The 21,687-nt window shown below is 45.9% G+C and overlaps 1 protein-coding gene and 1 pseudogene across 1 annotated transcript; one reads left to right on the top strand and one right to left on the bottom strand.

Moving 5' to 3' along the window:
- Window positions 1–4,867: 4,867 nt before the first annotated feature.
- On the bottom strand, window positions 4,868–5,571 carry LOC124648544. The gene has a single exon (XM_047188287.1). The coding sequence runs from the start codon at window positions 5,569–5,571 to the stop codon at window positions 5,128–5,130; it is 444 nt and encodes a 147-aa protein (XP_047044243.1). The 3' UTR covers window positions 4,868–5,127.
- A 5,374-nt stretch (window positions 5,572–10,945) lies between these two features.
- On the top strand, window positions 10,946–19,220 carry LOC124648542 (annotated as a pseudogene).
- The last annotated feature ends 2,467 nt before the right edge of the window (window positions 19,221–21,687 follow it).

Genomic DNA, 21,687 nt, shown 5'->3' with positions numbered 1-21,687 from the left:
CTTGGAGGTGGCGGTGGGGTGGAGAGTGTGATTTGGGAATGGGGCAAGTTAAGTAAAGGGACGGATTTTGTGAAGGAGTTTATTTCATTCGGGCCCCTGTGTTACGTTTTAATAACAGATTTTAAGGAGGCCCCTGTGTTTGTTCGATACTACTGCGATGTCCGCAGATAAGTTCGTCGTCTGTCCAGCGAGGGTGTTATTGTGACATGATATTTTACTTGGAGCCGTTTGGTAATATTCGTGTCATGACTTTTCCATACACATGTGAGAGACAATGGACCTGCTTTTTTTTTTTTGGCAAACAAACCCCACATATATAAATATTATCCTCGTACCATGATATAGGATTGGGACAAACCTATAACGATTACAAACGCAACCCTAAAATGAAACAGAAAATTACAAACAAGTTCAAAGTGGACACACACTAACACATAACACTCGCCACTAAACGCAACTTAGTTGGGTGTCGTCTAACCGCCAGGTTTGCATCATCATCGCACATTGCCTCCCTCCACTAACCCAGGAATTGACTCGTCGCTGGCAAAGTGGCAAGCCAACCCGGCTGCCGCTAGGGAGGAGACGCCACAGAACCTCCGCTCACCTTGTAAACGACACTACGTCGCTAGTGTAGCAGATTGAACTAGTCCAGCAGCAAGGCACAAAGATGAATTAATCGCCAGCGTAGCAAATACTGGGGAGTCCATGTCACCGACAAACTACGCCCGTTGACTTGGGCAGAGCTCCGACACCGGAGCCATACGCACCAGCTTGAACCATAACTGCAATCAAGGCCTTCTTGGGACCGCATAGCGGGCCTCCGAACTGGAGGTAAAAAAAAAGGCACAAGACGGTCCGATAGCAGCTCTACATCGGCCTCTTCCAACGCAAGGATGCACACAAAAACATTGTTAGGAAAAGCAAGCAGCGTCACCAAGATATCGATCGAGAAAACATGCAAACGCCCCAAAACAATCCGCTTGAGACACCATGAGAGAGGACTGAAAGAAAATCGCAAGATGGAGCGGATTTCATGGACAAAATCCAGCGAGAGAAGCAGCAGAGGATAGCGGATTATTCAAAATATATAGCAATAGGGGACCAAGATGAATCCATCCTTCAAAGGCCAACAACAAGTTGGGGGAGAAAGAGATGGATTCGATCTAGTCGCCTGGAGATTATTTAGTGGTGGAGGAGATCTGGACGCGCCATGATGGAGGCCTACAAAAACAGCGGCAACGAGGATAAACATCCCAACCCAGCCCTACTCGCGTCTCTAAAACGACATGGAGCTCCACCAACACGAATACAAGAAGCCGCAACACCGGGACACAACCACGAGTCGAGAATCTACAAGGTGGGAAGCGGCACCGGGGCCCTCTCCTCACCTTCTCTAGCCAGACGAGCCGACAGAGAAGGACGGAAAAGGAAGCATCGGGGAGTCTCTGTACGCGAGGGAGGACAAGGGCGGTAAGGGAAGGAGAAAAGTCTTAGCACTACTACGATGGAATTGCTTGGCCCGGAAATATGTGTTTGGTAACATTCATTTGTCCACCACAAACACCATAAAAAATAATGGGTCTTCCACCATGGCGCTCGCATGCTGGTATCATTCAGATCGCTCAATGAATCGCTCAAATGGGTATTTTCTAGCGACCCCTTTAAATCTCGATGGTTCCCTTTGTCGATGGTTCCCAGGTTTCCTTTACTACATTTTTTTTCATTCGTTCACCTCTTCGTACCTTTTTTTGGGAAAGATTTGAATTTCTCCACAAGTTCATAAGAAATACAAAGCATCCCAAACATAATAAAAATAACTTCGAGGTCCCTAGACAACCTAGAGACCACTACTGCTGCCAGAGCGAGCATCCTTCTTAACCTCCACCTTGTATAGGGGAAGGGGGAGGGGGTTGGTGCGGCCAACCCTAGGAGGTGGCCGGCTGGGCCACCAAGGGCCCATGCGCCCCCACCTCCGAAACCCTACACAACTAGGAAAATTGCTATCTGTAGCGTGCATTTTTTGCCCTTAGTAGCGTGCTCCCACTTACCTGTAGCGTGTTGTTTAGGAGCCCACACTATTGGTACCCCTTAGCTGTAGCATGGCCTTTTCTCACACGCTACAGCTAATACCAGTAGCGTGTGTAAAAGTAGGCACGCCACTAACATTGATGCACCTATAGCCATATTTCTAGTGGTGTGCTAGTCGCCCCTATAAGCTCGTGGGGGTGGATGGCCACTTAATGGCTCCATTAAGGCGGGATGCACCTTTATTAATAAAATAAATATATAATTAAATATTAATTCACTTAATAAATACATAATACATATTTTTTTAATTCCCGATGATCTGAGACACCTCTCAAACCATTCCGAACATCCTTCAGATTCTCTCGGGAACCTTTATGGTTCTATCTTCTTTATTATCCAATTATTCTAATGAATCCAAGGATATATTTAGTTTCGTTGAACCCTTAACTGTGTTTCCCTATGGTTCGAGAACTACTCAGACATGATCGAGACGCCTCTCCGATCAATGATCACTAGGGGTGTTCTGGAGAACAATAATGATCCATGTGTATTTGATGCATGTAAAATACATACATGAACTTTGCACTTTATTAACATATATTCTCACATATTTGCAACATATATGATGTTATTTCCATGTTTTATATTGATTTATATGGATTTATCAATGATCCTCTTTATTTGGGTTATAAGTCTACAGAACAGAAAAACCATGTTTTGTGTATTTTTCATCTCTAGAAGAAACTAAAAAAAACTATCTTTGTGCTTCACTTATTATGACAACCACATAAATGAAGTAGCAATTTGCTACTAGTAGAAGACTTACCCCTTGAGTTACTCCACTTCACTTCACTTCATCTCATTTTACTTTAATGCACTTTAATTTTGTTGCACTAGTTTTACTTCTTAAATTTTACTTTCAGCACATATAGGTTCATAGTAAAAACATCTTCACACACACATATTATAGATCCTAAACTTGCATAGAAGGCTATATAAGTGGGTTATAGGGCTTTAGCTCCTCGTGGGTTCGACACTCAAATACTTATTGAATTGTACTGCGGTATTCCTCTGTACTTGGGGTTATCAAGATACTTTTCTGACGCCGTTGTCGGGGAGCGTAGCGCTAAGATTCTATTATTGTTTGCATTGCTAGTTTACTTTTAGTACCTTTTTATATATAACTAAAATCCAAATAAATAGAAAATGGAAAATATAAATAATACTCCTGCTATGAGCACAAGTATGAATATCAATAGGTCCGACATACGGCCAGGTCTATGGGTGATTTTTCGTTACAATATAATCTTATATTGCCATCATACACATGTGTACCAAACTTTATAATCCGATTCAGCAGCATAAGATGGTAGTACTACTATTTGATTTTTTTGAGCTTTTGTACTACTACTTTTTTTTTAGAATCTGGTACTACTACTTTTTTTTAGGGGAACTAGAGGGCTTTATTCAGTAATCAAGTTCATCAGGATACAAGTAATGTTAGGCTACTACTAAGCTACACGTTTGAGTAGTCGACTACTAGAACAGTACTGGGCTCCGCTGAAGTAGTGCAGCGCATCTTCAGCCGCGTCGCTCAAAATGCGTTCGGATTGAGCGCCAGATCGAATGTTTGGGGGTCGTCGCCACGTGGTGTCGCTTTTGGGGCGCGTCTGTTTCCAGCCGATCCCCCCAAACGAGGTCTCAAAACATTTTGATAATACAAAATGTAAAGTTTTTTTCATGCAAATTTAATTATATATTACAAGTTTGAATGAAAACGGCTACGTGATCGCCCCTAGCCTACTTGTCGTCCCTCGGAGCGCTTGACGGCCCCGCCCATCGTTGCCTCTCTCCATGTTCCGCTTCTCCGCTGCTGCCCGCCGCTCCCCCGTTGCACGGTCACCAGAGCGCGGTGGGCCGTTGCGTCCTCGTGGAGCCACTGCTGCAGCGCCTCGTTGGCGTCACCCTCACCCTTCTTCAGCATCTCGAAGGACGTGAGGATGGCCCTCTGCTCTGCCGCCTTCTCCTCCGGGTCAGACCCGCTCTAGTCGTCGTCGTCCTCCGCGGACGCAGCCTCCCGCCGCCGCTGCTGCTCCACGTCGAAGGCCGCGTGAGCCGCCTCCCGCAGCGCGTCAGCCATGAACTGCTCGGTTCATCGTCGCGAGCTCCAGGTCCTCCTCCATGTCGTCGTCCTCGTCGTCGTAGTCGAACTCGAACATGGGAGGAGAATGCGGAGGTGGAGGCACTGGAGGAGGAGCCTGGCCACCGTCACCAGTGTGGCTCATCATGGCGTACGTGGTGGCTAGACGGCGAGACATGGTGTCGTGGAGGCGGGGGGATGGATTTTCCGGCAGCTATGGTAGCGGTGGCAACCTTTTATAGCCGATGGCCGCGTGGGAAGAGGTGGGGAGAATGCGCGTGGACAAGAGCGGGAATGCGAACGGCGACGCGTGGAGATAGCGCAGCGCCGACGGGATGTCTCGCGTGCACCGCCCGGGACCGTCCTCACTATTAAGGCAAAGCTGCATGCCTCTACGTCACTAACGAATCGGACCCACCACTCGCGGCGCGAGTTTTCGTTCAACCCGGCACCCCAAAGCGTTCGGAATAGGCTCGAGGTGCCGGACACGGTATTGAGCCACCCGAGACCGAAAAGGTTTTTGAAACACGTGGGTTAAATCATTTATTTTGGAGGAGACGGGTGGAGATGGTGTCACTTCTTCACGGAATAACGTAGCTCGTAGCTGAACGCCAGTTCCCCTCAAACAGAGAAAAGCTGAATGCGAGTGAACTGCTGCGTTGACTGCAACGGGCGGCAGATCAATTAGCACGGGGCATCTACAAAAACACTCTTATTCACTAATCGTATCAGTACAAGACTACAGTACAACATACGAGGAAGACACTGATGTACAAAAGGAGCATTGGCATCGAGAGGAGAGAGGAAGAAGAAGTAGACACAAAGCAAAACAGAAGAAGAGGAAGAAATGGCACACTGTCTACCCAAGGAGCAGAGGTCACGCGAACTAGGGTCGGTAAATTCCCCTGCTCGACCTCTGCCTAAGTAAAAAAAAAACAAGACCCCTCTGGCTGCCGGCGCTATTGTGAATTGCCATCCTTGCCCTTATCCTCGTCATTGCCATCATCGTGGGTGCGTACCGGCGGCGGGGGCGGGGAGTCCGCCTCGTCCTCCGCCGTGTCGACCAGGGGCGGCGTCAGGTGGAAGGCCACGAACTGGGCGGCGGCCGGATTGAAAGACCCGAACTTGGGCGTCGTCTCCACCCCGGAGAAGCTCCGCGCGTGGAACGAGAACGACGACCCTCCGCCGTCGCCCGCGTCATCCTCCTCCTCCTGCTCTCTCGCCACGGCCGTCGCAGCGCGGGGGAGGTTCTCGAGCGCGGCCACGCGGGCGCGCCGACGCTTGGGCTCCGGCCGCTCCTCCTGGACCTCGGCGTCGGCCGGCGAAGCGCGCTTCTCGGGAGGCGGCGGGCGGGGAGGAGAGGGGTCCTCCGCCGGCGCCTCGGCCGCAGCCGCCGCCGCCATTTCTCGGATCCGATCAGCAGCCCCGGGCCGCGAGAGAGCTTCCAAGAAAGCTCGGGGATATTTCTCTCCCCCCACGCTCGCTGGCCCTGGGCTCTGCCCCGATCTGTCTGCGTGTGTGTGCGCGCTAGTGCGCCTTGCTCGGCACGCGTGGTGGGGATTGCTCGGGTGGTCGCGCTCACATGGCCAACCGGGCTCACGTCACGCAACACCGCCATGCGCGCGCTGACGCCGCCGTGCGCGCGATCGGTCTCACCGTTGTCGCGCTCGCGTGCGCGCCGAAAAGGACCTGCCGTGGGCTTCTTGTCCGTGGAATCTCCTCCTATCCTATTTTCTGTCGCAGTGATCGACTAATAAACTTAGGTAAGCGTCGCTGGCTTCCTCAAGAAAAGAGGGTAAGCGTCGATGGCCATTACTATAAGCCTTTTCTTCCTTCACTAATTTTCTAAAAGCTGAGGGGACGGTACCCCTGACTTGACTTGTACATTTTTTTTCGATAAAGAGAATATATTAATATCAAAAGATACCAATTACCCAGCCTCTGCAACAACGCCCCACCCTAATAGCAGTACGGATGCACACAGCCAAAAAAGAGAAAAGAAAACTAAGAAATAAAAGTCCCGCTACAGCCTTCTAGACCTAGCAACAAGTAATACTAACCACCGCAGTGACAACACGCAAAGTACGGACTCTCCAAAGCGACGCTCCAAGAAGAAAACGGTGCACCGGCAGCCGTCGTCGCCCGACCAAAGGTCTTAGGATTTCTCCACGAAGATAGTCCCACTCTCAAAACAATGCCTCCAACAAGAACATTGCTAGACACAACCAGTTAAGGCCAGACCTTGGGTTTTCACCCTGAGAGGTAAGACTCCGAACTTCCCCTGTGCTGCCGCCCCCACATGCATACCACTGCTGCAAGCCCGGAACGTCAAGCAGATCCCTCAGCATCACGTTGATTCGAACCTCCTTTAGTCAGTCCACCAATCCGGCATTCATGATATTCCTTCTTCTGACTTCACCATTGACCAAAAAGTCACCAGATGTCAACACAGAATATAGCTTCGCGACGCTCCCTCCGAAACCAAACGGTCGGAATAAAAACATGGGTGCGCGCGACCGAATACCACCCGATCCAGCAAGCAAAATATGCACTGTTCCATTCGTCAATAGAGCTTTCCGGAACTCATCTCTCCAGCTAGATCAAAACAAACTTGACTTGTACATAGCTCCGCCACTGGCTATTGGAAGCGAGCCAACATGGTAGAACCAAAATATGGCTTATAAGGACTCATGATGTACGACACATGGCCACATGGGTTGTGTTTGGTAGAATGTGATCTATCTCACCTCATACATGCTCAATTTTAAAAAAATGTCTGGCTATGCTGACTATATATACCACTGTGTTGTGTTGATAGCTTGTATGAGTTGAGCATGCCGAACATTTGGTTACCTCCGGCCTCGTGCTTAAAGACTCCTTTGAATCATAGGATTTGTATAGAAATTATGTACGACTTAAATCCTTTAAATTCACAAGAATATATTTTATATGAAAAAATTATATAGAAATCTTGTAGTGTAAATCCTATAAGGAAAAAAAGCATTAGATCACGGCTCATGAAAAAATTATTTACCACAATCAAAGACACTTAATCTTTCCATACGATTCATGTAGACATGACATTCCAATCTTGTCATTCCTATTCCTATACTTTTTATATCCCATGAATCAAAGGAGCACCGTGATGGTGAGGATACCACCATAATTGCGAAATATGAACACAATCCAAGTTTTAAGATAAAAATATGTGCGCAATCTCGTGCATGCAACAAATGTCATGTATTTATCGACAATGTATTTCACCATTTGCACAAGAATAAAATCACATGTATTTATTCGAGAAGATATTTACATAGTGACGACAATGCTATTATGGTCCATGTACATCCGATCTTGCCATGTGTCGAGTCCAAACAAAATATGACCAAAATTAAAGAGATGTTCTAGGAATCTCAATAAAAAATATGAAATATATTGAATTTATCTTGGTAAGAACAAGCAATATAAAAAGATTGTGCATCTATGACTTGAGATGAGATAGATAGATCCTAGATTAACACATGACGATGTAATTGTTGATACACTAAGCGGGTTAGGTGGAGAGAAGAAAAACACTATTATTGGCGAGGTTGAATTGCAGTGTGTTCATATCAAACTAAGGGAAATACCATATGCAAGCCACAACCACAAGTATGCACGCAGAACACACGGAAACAATGCGAGCCAAAAGAAGCAAAAATAACAAGGATTTTACCACCAAAATCCCAATAGACAAGAAATGCCAACTATTAAAGAACAAATCACTGTATTCATCGTTACAATTCTATATTTACTTACACTTACGCTTGAAAATTACGCACTCCGGAAAACTACTATCAGGATATTTGCTAGATATACATTTTAGATCTTTCTAGAAAGATATTTTTTAAATATAAGTAATCACTACCATCTATCAGTATATAAACAATAAGTCTATGTGGAATAAACTACCCACAGAGGCATATGTATCAGCATGATTAAACAACTAATGTAACTATCCTTCCAAAGTGTTATTCAAATCGAGCAACCATATTTATATTTATAGATGCTCAATTGTATAATAAAACATATCATCTTAAATTTGATGATATTGCTACATTCTTAATTTTGCTTTGTAATAGAAATATACGAGTTAGGATAGTAGATCTTGATGAAGTGAGATATAAAATAAGTAGATAATGTGATTAGTTTTGCTAAGTGTAAAAAGGAAGTGAACTAAATATGACTCCACCTACATGAAATAAGATGTTAATAAGTAAACAATGTAATTAATTTTGCTAAGTGTAACGGGAAAATGTATGAGTGTTGATCGTATATTGATAGAATAAGCTATAAATAAATAAAAAATATGGTAAATTTTGCTAAGTGTAATACATGGTTATAATAATAAGTTGACAAATGAGATATAAATACAGATTTTTTGTTTGATTTTGCTAAGTGTAATTGATAACCGATAATTTGATCTATCTTTATAGTTACCCTATTACGGTGTAGCATTTGATGCCTCATAAGTAAGTCGATTCACATCTCGAGTACATCCGACAATCTCATGTCTAAGAACTAAATGTATACATTATGCAGAGGAAGAACTATAAAGCATTGTTTCTATGTCTCGTGTTGGGTCAATTTGATCCCATGTTCATAACATGCCACTACATTGTTGGTTTGACATATCCATGTAAATGACGTGTGAAACATAGTCATCAACCAATACCTATACGTGCTAGTCTAATATTTATGTGCGTCCTTACATAAAATTCGACTTCATTACATGTTGTTAACAATATTCAAGGACCATATAATAAATTATTGATACAAAAATATAATTATCTCTATGATGGTCTCTACGACATATTTCTAACAAAAAGGAGTATGGAATACTGGAATCCCCTAGGTGGGGTTGGTATTCCATAAAATGTATTAACATGGGCGTGGTACATATGATTGGTACGTTGTCAGCATGTTCATGGAGAAACTGCTTAAACACCTCACTGGTCAGCAAGGACCACTGGTTCCCTATCAACTAATTACTAGAGATCAATGAATGAAGGAATAAATTAATTGTGAGAAGGGAAGACTCCTAAATAGGATGAAGGAAGAACACGTTATGGATTAACTATCAAATTCTGTATCAGATTCTGTGATGGCCAAAACCAACGATCTATCAGAAGGAGTGTGTCTTGCTAAGTGAGACAACTTTAGGTAAATTTAATCTAGATCACGCTTTAGTGTGCTTTTCTTTATAGAAACATCTGCGACACTCACTTTAGAACAGAGGAACCGAGGAAGTATCTTTGATGGAGGTTTTTCTACAAGTGCATATGCTTCTATCTTTCATGATTGTACCTTGCAATTATCAGGTTTCGCCAATACTGCACAAGGAAAGTTAATACGATTCGTATACCATATTCTAGGGACAGTTCTCAACTTTTTGTATTTAGGACGATGGTCCCCTACCTTTATTCTCCCCATGTTAATAAACAATGTAAATGTAAATGTGTTTGTAAATGTAGCCGTTTAACATTCGTAGAAATCTAGGTCCTTCGGGACCTATCCCCGTTAAAAAAAAACATTCGTAGAAAAGAGCATGGCCCTAAGGGCATTTTGTTCAAAAAATGAGCCCGGGGTCCAGCCTAGTAGAGCCCATTAACGGCACACCCTTTTCCCTTTCTCAGCAAATGAGCAAAGGCCAACAGCACGTATCGGTGTAGCTGCGCCGCCAGGCCAGGCCATCCTCACCTAGACCCCGCGACGCCGCCGGCTCGCCGCGACGCCGCCAACCAGTCTACCCCGCCGCGGCGTTGCTCTATTCTCCAGTCCTAACTCCTAAGCAGCTCCGTTCCTTCTGGGACCTGGCCGGCCGGCCCCTCTTCCACCCGGCTGTGTGCCATCGCCCTCCCCCCTGCCTGACCCTCCGGCCCGCCGCCGCGCCTCCGCCGTTAGGCCCTACCCCGACCTCCACCGAGCCGTCGTACGCCCCTCCTTCCACTGCCCGCCACTTCCCGATCCATCTGCTGTCTTGTTCCTCCGGCGCGTCCCACAGCGGCGTCCCGTGCGGTCTGGTTCCACCGTCAGCACGCCACCAAGGACCCGCTTCGGCCGGCGGCCGGTACCTCCATCGCTACCTGGACGCCGCTGCTTCTGCCCATGCGCTGCCGCACCCCCTAAACCAGTAGTGGCCCTTGCGGGGGAGGTGGACCTAACGCCGATGAGGCGATGACAGTGCCCACCTCCGTAAAGAGCAAGCTTGACGCCGTCGCGGGGCCGTGCAAGTATGCCGGAGGGAGAACATTAGGCAGGCACCGTGACGCGGGCACATAAGAGCATCTAACAGAGCCCGTAAATCCCGTCGGAACCGAACTTTTCCGGCGGATTTACGAGTTCGGGCGCAAACTGGCGCGCCGATCAGTGTCCGAAAAAGTGGGCCGGTCCAAATACGGAGTTCGGGGGCTCGAGAAACTTCCCGCACGGCCCCTATTAAAAGGGATCGCGGAGGGGAGTTCGGTTTGCAAACCCTACTCCCCTCCGCCGTCTCCTCTCCCTCCGCCGCCACCAGTTCCCCGCTCCAACGAGCGTGGGCAGTCAGCCACCAATCCTCCACCCGTCGCCGCGCGATGGCCTCCCGTGGAGGTTCAAAAAAGCCGAGCCGCGGGATTGGGCAGCGGCGATTCGCCGCCGCGTCCGCCCGTCTTCCGCACCGAGGCGGAGCGGCGGAAGTGGAACCGCATCGAGGGCGCACGCAAGAGGAGCGCTCGCCGGTGGACCAACTGGGGGCTCATGCCCCCAGGGAAGCTCGCCCGCTACGGCAACCAGGCCGAGGGCTCCTCCTCCGGGCAGTCGAGCCGCGCACCGCGGCTGCCCGTGGCAGCGAGCTCCGAGGAGGACGACCTCGTCCCCGCCGGGAGGCCCGCGTCCGCAAGGTCAAGCTCGAAATAGTCGAGCTTGACAAGGAGGACGCGTGAAGACTTCACGCCGCCGACGATCTCCGCCAGCACCGGCACCGCCGCGCGCGCCATAGCTAGAAGTAGGCCGCATTTTGCTCATTAGCTAGGTTAGGTTGCCGGTGTAGCAGTAGTAATGTCAATTCCCCGCACTATGTAAGTATCGATGCGCAATCGGAGCATCTATTTCATCTATGAACTATGTCATCGCCTGAAATTACCCGCGCCAATTCGAATTCCTGTTTTCAGTTTCATTTTACGGGTTCTATTCTGCGCCACTGCGAATTTCGTCAGAACTAGCGTTTTCGGTGAACTGAACTCGCGCTTTTCGGTTTGCGTTTTTTCAGGCTCTACTAGAGATGCTCTAAGAAGCACCGCCGTCACTGCCTGCCCGGTAACCCCAATCCAGCCCCCTTCACGCCCCAAACTACCCTGTCACACATTTCAAGGTCTGCTTCCTCGGTGGACAAGTGGATCAAGAAGCCTGGCTCAATGTAAGGACGCGGGACAGACGGTGGCCGGGAGACGGCACAGAAGCCCCCACTATGTCGGCCAACCACGGCTTCCTTGACCGTCTCCTCCACAATCTAGCTCACATCAAACTACGGAAACTGTGGTTGAGCTTGCCTGTCATCAACGAAGGATGGTTGTGAAGTTGGTGGAAGCACCGATGGGGTGATGCTGCCGAGGTGTTCTCTGTTCTTCTACCTGGCATCCAGCACTCTGACTCATTTGAGGAGGCCCGCAATATTTTCGTGGTAAGAACAACATGCCGGGTACCATTCTTAATTTCTTATACCAGCTCATGGTTTTGGTAGACATGTAGAGTGTTATCTAATGAACATGGTTTGCTCGACTGAAGGCTGAAACGGATATCCATAGACGGCTTGCTGAGGACGGTGGCATACAGCTGGGTGGCAGAAGCCGCTACTACCTCAGGACGCAGAAGATTTTCGATGTTTGGATACGGCGATCAATTTGGTTGCCTACTTGCGCAGAAGTAAATTCCTATTCATGTTTTCAGCGTTAAAACTAATGTAAACCATGATTACCACGAGATATCAATTTCTGAACAAAACACCTGAAACTAAAACCAGGGTATTCTAGAATCCGTGTTGTCACCAATAAGTCCATCTGCAGCCTACTTTGATAAAAGATGTTTCCTGGAGGGATATTGAATTCGAAATCCAATAGGAATTAGCACGTTCATTCATTTGGGTATAAGCAAGACCATCAAAGTTCCCCACTGTTTGGAGAATTTTATGGAGAAAGGGCATTTGCTCAAGAGTCTCTGTCTGGTCGGAACTTCTGCAAACAAGTGTGCTCAGGGCAGGTATCTTCTCCAAATCAGAGATCATTGAAGCCCTTCTGGCATGTGAGCTCTTCCTACTGACGTGTCAATCTTTTACTGCTACGCGGACTGTTTGCAGTACTCAACACCGCCAGTATTTGGGTAAACTATGGGTGATCCTTTAGTAGAACAACATGAACTTAGGGTGTGGTAAAGATGGAATCAGGGAAATGAATCAATGTGTATTAGTGTTGTTATTTAGGTTCTTCAAAACTCAAAAGTATGTTATGTTTACTATTTTCCTATGTTTTTTTTTCCATATAGTTGTATAACTATTATCTACGGTTTTCAAATGTTTTTTATTTCTTTCTTGTGTCTTTGGATTCTTATGTTCTACATGACCATTTGTTTGTAGATTGTGCAATCACATATGGTGCTTTGTGCACATGTGTTATTATTCCATTGTGGTTTAGTTGTATTGTATTGTTAGTTCGGCTGTAAATTAAACCTAAAAAATGGATTCAGTTGATCAAAACATCGAATCATAACTTAATGTGATCACTTGGTTCTACATCACCTGAATACTGAAATCATTACATTAGCTGAATAAAAAGGTCATGCTGTATGTCATAATCTGTAGTTCTGATTGTGTGTTGTCTTCTATGTTACGTCTGATCTAATCCTTATGCCCCCTCTGTCCCAAAAAAAAAGCTGCTCAACTTTGTCTAGATAAGGAGGTATATGGACACATTGTGGTTTAGTTGTATTGTATAGATACATCCATATCTAGAAAAAGTTGAGCAGCTTTTTTTGATAGAGGGAGTACCATTTGTTAATAGATGTAAAACCGTCATACTCCTTCATTTTTTTTTTTGGCAGAAACACTTGGTTAAATTCAAACTGGCTCTACTTTATCTTTCACAAGGCAACATCGACAATGCATACAATTCAACAAGAACATCAGTTATCTGCACACTCTGTCATTTGTTTACTTTGATATGTCCTATAAACACTTTTATATGTTGTTTTCTTGGGAATACCTTCGTTTGTAATATGCTTCTATACCATCTTGTTGGTTGTTACAATTTATAGGCCTAATTCATTTACTATTTTGAAATCAAGTATCAGCTTGTCAGGTTAGTTCCAAAGAAATTGTTGTTTCCACATGTTATCAGGCATGAAAAGCGACTTGATTGACTAGGAGGAACATGGCAACTTAGTATAATCCATTTTGAACCAGGTATCTGTGACATAGTGACATGTTGAACCCTTTATTTATTTATTTATTTATTTTTGTGTCACTTTAAACCAGACTTTGCACACACAAGTCCACTTTGAACTACATTTGAAGTGGTTCTGAGTGACATGATAGCCATACTCGCCAGGGTGATGTGGCGGTCAGAACTTTGCAAATAGCAGGTCAACTGACATGCAAATTGTACAAATACTATCCGACATTGCAGAGACTAGGCCAAGCTAGAGGTCTGATGTGCAGCATGGCAGAGGCTAGCATGACTGTCCGACATGGCCGAGCTAGGGTTACTGAAGAGCGGCAATAGCTATCACAGAGCGATAGTGGGACCGTTGGTTAGTAGCCCCACATTGGAAACAGATTTGTAAAATGTACATCCCAGTTGGTCTGCCGCATGTTAAGCAATAGAGTGACTCGTACATCACCCTGACGAGTGTGTCCATCATGTTAGAACTACTTCAGATGCTAAAATGTTCTTCAGAGTGGAATAATTTGTGCAAAGTCTGGTTCAAAGTGTCACAAAAAATAAATGTACTAGTTCAACCCACTATATCACAAATGGTTCCTAGTGCAATTTACTCTTTCATTAATAGAACAAATAGGCACCCGCAAGTTGAACCACACCTCCCATCAACTCAGCTAGGATCATGAAACATTTGTGGTATTCATATGTGTCAATCTAGGATATATTTCATGAAGAAAGGAATCATCAGATTAAATGAGGGCATTTTGTTAATAGATGTGCATTGTCTGGTACTGAAATAGTTTTCAGGTGTTTAAGCTTTTGGATAAATAAGGTGGTTGTTTTAATTTTCTGTTCCACGAACATATGTTTCCATGTTGAGATAAAATAATTGAGAGCTATATTGTTTTTCAGCCTTATCACTAAGGATGGACTACCGGCGGAACCAACTCTAAATCTGATACATGGCTTGATATCATATGATAAATGGTACTCTGGCTTGCCCAAAAATATGCAACTTGAGGAATTTGATGTGTACAAGGAATCATGCACGATTTCTGTGGCATCTAATGGCTGTGCAGAAAACGGTCTTCAGGATAGCTCAGATGACAATTGCAACATTGATGTTGATGATGCCAGTTTTCGTGCTTATTCTTCGGAAAGTTCGATCAATAATGGGAACATAGACAAAAACTGGAAGATTCCCAAAGAAATCTGGTTCTTTTTATCCTTACAAGGAAAATACAGTCGGTTCAGAACTGAAAGAAGAAGTGGTTTATACAGATTTCCGATACGTATTTTTTAATACCTCTGATATCCCTACCTGTGGTTAGTGACATTCCATCTACTTCAAGACGTTCATCTGTTTTTTCAGTCCGCTAAGTATTATGCTGTGTTTGGATGCGTAGAAACTGGGCATGGAATTGAATTGGACTAAAATTCCAAATCCAAGATGGAAATGAATTGGCCTCTAATTCGATTCTGTTGTTTGGATGTGTTCGGAAATTATTGTTGGAATCAAAACTTGTAACCAATTCCAAATCTTGTTTGGATGGAACAAACTATGGAAATGAATTGGCTGCTCACCCTCCCTGCCGCCGGCAAGTCCGGACCGCTGCTTCTCACCTTCCTGCCGCCGGCAAGTCCAGACCGGCGCCGCTGCTCCTCAGCCTCCCGTCGCCGGCAAGCCCGGACCGGCGCTGCTGCTGCTCACTCTCCCGCCGCCTCCGCAGCCGCTGTTGCCCACTCTCCTGCCGCCTCCGTCGCCGCTGCTGCTCACTCTCCCATCGCGTCCGTCGCCGTTCTAACCCTCCCGCCGTCGCCACTGCCGCTCCCGCCGCCGCTGCTCATCCTCCCGTCGCCGCCTACCCACGATTTAGGGTTTGGTCGGGGAGGGTAGAGGGGCGGCCAGGGGGAATAGGGGCCGGGATGTTATGGCCCTGGACGAGGGCAGCCATGGGAGGGGAGGGAGAGGTCGGGAGGTTGGGGAAGGAGGGGCCGGGGAGGGAGAGGTCGCCAGGTCGGGAGGTCAGGGAAGGAGGGCTCGCTCGACCTCCTCTGTTTCGCTCCAGCGAACAGGTACGCGGGGTGGGTGGGGAGCGCGTTTCCACGGGATTCCGAGGTCCCGGCCTCTGAATCGTGGATGGGAAGTTTGCACGCGGCTGGACAGGGCTCGGAATTTAATTCGATTTCCACAGATCAATTCCATGTGCAAACCAAACGGCAGAATTTATGGAATCGACCCAAATTCCAATTCCATGCCCAGTTTCTACGCATCCAATATCTGTAGAAAAAATACACCTAAGTAGTTACATTACTGGAACATCATAGAGCCACCATGTAGAAGTCAAGAACCATTGGTTTGATGTGATATAGTACCATCTAATACATTTCGTTCTTCGATCATCCACTTCAGCATGCAGCACTGCAACCGGGTTTGGCCTTCATTTACTTATATTTGGTAGAATGGGGTCTCAAATATGATTCCTCGATAAGAATTTCGTAAGAGTGCTGAGCAAGCGAGGAGCAAAATAATGAAGTGTCCTTAGCTATATAAATAATGCTTGACAACTCAAGTGTAACACTCCTTTTTGCATCGGGCAAGTTAGAGACAGCTTTTGACAAAGGTTCCGGAAATATGCAGATTCATCAAATTTTGTGATCATCCTTCATTCTTGCTAGCAGTGTATTGCATTTATTTGTAGTTTTGTGAGATCGACTAGCTACATTAATCTGAGCAATCGTTAGTGCGTTTACTTTTATCATCATTTTATAGCTTCACATAGAATGCAAATATATAAAGCCATGATATAGTGCTGAAGTACTAACAAGAATCTCCCTCGATTCTTTGATACTTCCAAATTTAGTTGCTTCAGTGTGTCCTGAAACCTCATAACAGGGCACCAGGCATAAGAGATATCAGTGTGCCTGTTATTTGGCAAATCTCACACCAATTAGTAGCTCTGGCTTAAATACCAGAGTTGACAAGCAGTTTTTGGATAAATGGCTTTATTTCTCGACATATATGGTTAACAGGTAAAACATATTCCATATTTGAAACTGAGACTATTTCTGCACATCAGAGAAAGAGCCCATGTAGTTACAAATCAGTTTATTAGCGACTATGATGCCTAGCCTAGCTAGATAAAATCCAATGCTCCAAGAAATAAGAAAGATGTAAGGTAGATCATTAAATAAGAGTACATGGTGTCACTGGATGACTGAACACACAAGCACAATGGCTAATCGTATTAGATATGTATTAATATATTACCTAAGTATGAAGCAGATCTTACAGACATTTCTCCAGTAGTATTCTACTATTTAATTGCCATTCTAGTTCAGTAGTTGATTTTTTGTACTTTTATTATATTGGTACTGCTACTTGCGATCTAGAAAATAAAGTACAGTTAGTCCTACTTGCTTAGCAGAATGAGTATGAACTATTTCGGAAGTCCAAATTTCTCCTCCAACTAGGCCGTTTGTCAGGAGATTGAAAATAAATAAATGGAGTACTGAGGAAATTAAAGAAAGTGTTATGTCCACATGTATTATTCGACAATTTATTCCTGCCACATTGCTGAAACCTGTTGTATTGGGAATTATTGTGGTTTAGGTTGAGGTGGTTATCATGCTCACGGCATGGTGGATTTGGAAGCATCGGAACGCGGCGGTCTTCGACAATGCGCGGCCTTCGGTGACATCCTTGTTCAACGACATCGCTGCTGACGCGCGGCTTTGGGCAGACGCGGGAGCCCGGGGTGTGCGCCAGTTACTCCAGTCTAGGTTTTTTTTCCTTTTTCTTGGGTCGAGTTGTACGGCGTGGTGTGTCCGTCCTCGGACTTGTACATAAACTCTTCTTTATCTATCAATGCATCGAAACGCAAGGCTTTTGCGTTTTCGCGAAAAAGGTTGAGGTGGTTGCTTGGTATGGTTTCGACAATTGGAAGGTCAAAAACAACGATGGACTGGTTACACTTGACTGTACATACCGCTATTGACTGACATACTAAAACTACTCACACTCCGTGAGGCACTAAGTTAGGTGTAAAGAATGGAAATATTGTGTAATTGTGTTGTGTGCCCTTGATTTCGTCAATGACAATCATTGTGAAACTAAATTCCTGAATGAAATGTCAGATACTACAAAATGGTTGAGATATATTTTTTGACAGGATTGCCAGGTGTTCTTGCTTGTCAAGTGTTATACTCTCAACCAACACATAGTTTAGACTGACATACTAAAACTATTAAACGAAGACGTTCTTGCTTGTTGCGTGTCAAGTGTTCTACTCTCAACCAACACATAGTTTTGACCGGTACTGGTAAATTCTTAAGTAGTTTTGGCTGATACTGGTAAATGATGTTAGTTTGTTACTAGCCAGCCTCATAATTTTCAATTCTGTCTTCACCCTAGTGGGGAAGATTGTGGGTTAAGTATTTTACAGAACATCTTACAATTTGAGCCGGTGTGATATTTATATGAAGCCATTGTCCTGATCATCGAAACAGAATATTGGAATTGATATCAGAAAAAAGTAATGAACCTCACTGCACGTAGTGGTTGGACTTGGTTCTAAACTTTATTACATTGCTCCTGTCTGCGAACTTCATTAACGTTTTGATTATTTTGCTTTCAGTTCTCATATTGGTGTCATAGCCTAATTAGCAATGTTTACATTGCTTTATCTGTTTTTGGTGCCACCCAGGATATTATAATACGGCCCAACTACTTGAAGCAATAGCTTCGCATCTAGATTCTGTGAATGGGAAGCCTTCCATCTGGGAGGAACTTGTATCATGCTTCATTCGGCTTTTTTTCTGATCGTACTACCGACAACGAGGATTGTATTTCATGTAATGTTAAAGGCGATGCAGCAATCAATGCTGTTAGTAGCCTTTCTTCGGTATTCCGTGAGCAGCATACAAGAGAATCATGGAAGGTCCGATGCAAATGGTGGATGAACCATCATTTCAGCCAAAGCAGCTATATGTCAGAAACAGGGAAAGGTAACTGCTTGTCCCTTGATTTCAGTCATTGCTAGAATTAATCACATTGTTGACATTGATTTAGCTAGTGCGGTCTCTAATCTATACTGTCTAATCAATATTAGATTTTGACGGTTTATACAACTAATATACTCTTTATTGTAGCGAGATAAGACCGTCTCTGCCTCACTCATAAAAACAGCTACACTTGATTATTGTGTGCCAAACTATCAATAGTAAATATGCATTCTAGCTCGATTCCATCGATGGCATGTTGGTGCAAAATCCACAGTTTCTATTTTTTTGCAACTGTCACAACAGATGACGGGCCTTTTGCGTTCTTATAGGTGATTGCAAGCTCCTCGCTTCCAAAGCAGCTTGTGCTTCTCACCTGTTTGGGTTCCACTATGTCAGAGGCTGAGAGCTATCTTTCCAAGCAATAAACGAAGGATGAATTCAGATTCTTGTCCAGGAACACGCTGAATTCTGTCAAACTGTTAGGTAGTCTGGAGAAACTAAAGTGTAATGGCTAGGTTTAGTTCCGCTGCTGCAGCAGCATAGCATAGCATAGTTCATGTTGTAATTTGTAATTACACTTGGACATGATTATAACTTTATACAAGTGTACTGATCACCGAGAGTCTTGAATCCATGTTCCAGAGGTTTCACTGTGAATGTGCTGGAGGTAATCAACGATAAGGCTACCTGATCGGGTGTCACTCGCTTACTGGAGCTCATACGAATCTGCTGATCCTGCCAACGTGTGTCAAGTAAGAGGTGAACACACGCCGATGAATGAGGAGGAAGTAGAGCAAAAGGAGCAGAACTCCTGTAACAGCAAACAAAAACTCTTTTCTCCATCGGTCTGAAAAACAAGACAACAATCTTTTCCGCGACATATACAAATCTTAAACACTTCAACCAATAAACATATATACAAATCATCGTGAAACACTTCGCATGTACTCTCCTTTTCCTCCATAACAAGTATCATGGTTTTACAAAAAGAGTAGTACAAATTATACACTAAGGGCATCTCCAGCGCCGCGACGCAAACAGACGTTGAGCGACCGTTTTCGACCGCCGTGACCGGAAATGCGTCTGGCACCAGCTCCAGCGGGGCGACTCAAAGTGATCGGGCGTCCGCGGAGACGCAAACCTGGCCCAAATATGCGCCTCGGATGCGTCTCTGCGGACGCTGCGCGGACGCGGAAAGTGTTTGCTCGCGTCTGGCGGACGTTTTGTCTGGTCCGCCTGGCAGTAACCCATCGTCGATGCGTCTTCTCCGCCAGTACTGGCGCCGTGGCGTCGCTTCGGCAGTCTGCGGCCGCGTAAATGGCGATGCCTTGCGTGGTGCGCGGCCGTCGCCTACCTCTGCGCACGAAGTAATGCCGATGCCACGCGTGCCGCGACCCTCGCCCTGCCTTCGATCTATATAAACAGGGGCGGTAGCATCTCATCTCCTCCCCACTAAACCCTAGCCGCCGCACAACCTCCACCGTAGCGCCGCTGCCGCTCAGACTTCGCCGCAACGACCATGAGCAACGCCAGCCGTGGCCAGGCTGCCGCGCCTCCACCTCCACCTACACCTCCCACTCCACCTCCCCCGGCCTCGAGCTCCGACGAGGAGTTCGACTCCGACGACAGCACGGGCGACCTCCTCGACCCGGTCAGGGACGCCAAGTACCTGGCTGACGCGGAGAAGGAAGCACAGGAGGAGCGGGCGGCCCACGCGGCGTTCGACGCCAAGATGGAACAGCGCAGGCTGGCGGCCGCCGCAGTCGCAGAGGAGTCCGACTCCGAAATATCATGGTCTTCCGATGACCCTGATGCGCCTACCCCGGAGGAGAGGGCGGCGGAGCAGAGAGCAATAGTCGAGTCATTCGAGACGCTCAAGGACGACACCACGAACGCGAGGCTGGAGCAGTGCTTGCAAGAGGACGCGGCGGTGCACCGAGCCATAGCAGCCGCACGGGAGGCGGCGGAGAAGCAGGCGATGGAGCGACGCAACGACGGAGCCGGCTCGTCCGGAAGCAAGTAGTCTAGGCTTCTAGATCTACATTGTATAGTTTTTATTCATTTAAATGTACTACTTTTTATATTTTTAAATAGGTTGCAAATCTAAAAATGGGTCGCCCCGGCGGGAGCACACCCAGATGCAAACGGACGCGCGGACAAAATATGTCCGCGGGGCGATGCAAACGGACGCTCACGACCACTTTTGAGCGTCCGAAATGGATCGCCCCGTTGGAGATGCCACTTATTATGAGTCGGAGGAAATATACATTTTAACACCCAAACCGGATGCACATCTCCTCCGGGTGTGGGTGACATGTAAAAACAGTCTAAATTTGCATAGCAGAACAACTACATGAATCAGCAAGCAGGGCTCATGGTTGCTCGAACGTGCATGTGCTTACGTGTGCTTTTGGTTCCCTCCGTTGCCTACCGTTCTTGTCGTGGTACCATAGGCTCTCTAGCCTGCAGCAGGTCGGGTGGCGCATGTCTCCTAGTTCCCGATCGCTCGAGCCAAAATATCTTCGTAACCACGTCACCTCGTCACTAATTAACAATTTTATAGCATCGATCTGCATGTGCGGGATGTACCTACGTGCCACTGTTCTTATCCACGGCCGTGGATCAAGGCGTCGAGCGGAATCTCGTCAAATTCCCACTTCCACTTTATTTATCATTTCTACTAGTTAAAAATTCAAGATCAAATTTCAAACTAGAAGTTACAAAATAAGACAAACGCTAGCCACTGTAGCTACGCCTATGGACGATTGTGCTGTAAAGATCCCGTCAATGCAAATGCTGCCAAAAATCCTGAAACTAACTCTTTCATGTGTATGTAGCATTTTTTTTAAAAAAGGTGGCATCGTTTTGCAACATTTTTGTGTAATGCATTCAATATTTCTGCCTCACTTATCCAATATTATAGAAATACGTATGTAACATTCGCTGTATCCTAAGTAGAAAAATTATTGTAGCACTAAGCGCTCATACTTACACAATAACAGCTATGCACACATGTAGCAAAGCGAAACACCAGGGAGGGACCGTGGTGCCACTACCATGGCCGAT

The sequence above is a fragment of the Lolium rigidum genome, chromosome 4 (genome assembly GCF_022539505.1).
Source record: "Lolium rigidum isolate FL_2022 chromosome 4, APGP_CSIRO_Lrig_0.1, whole genome shotgun sequence".
Classification (NCBI taxonomy): Eukaryota; Viridiplantae; Streptophyta; class Magnoliopsida; order Poales; family Poaceae; genus Lolium; species Lolium rigidum.
This window is presented reverse-complemented; position numbering and strand designations above follow the sequence as displayed.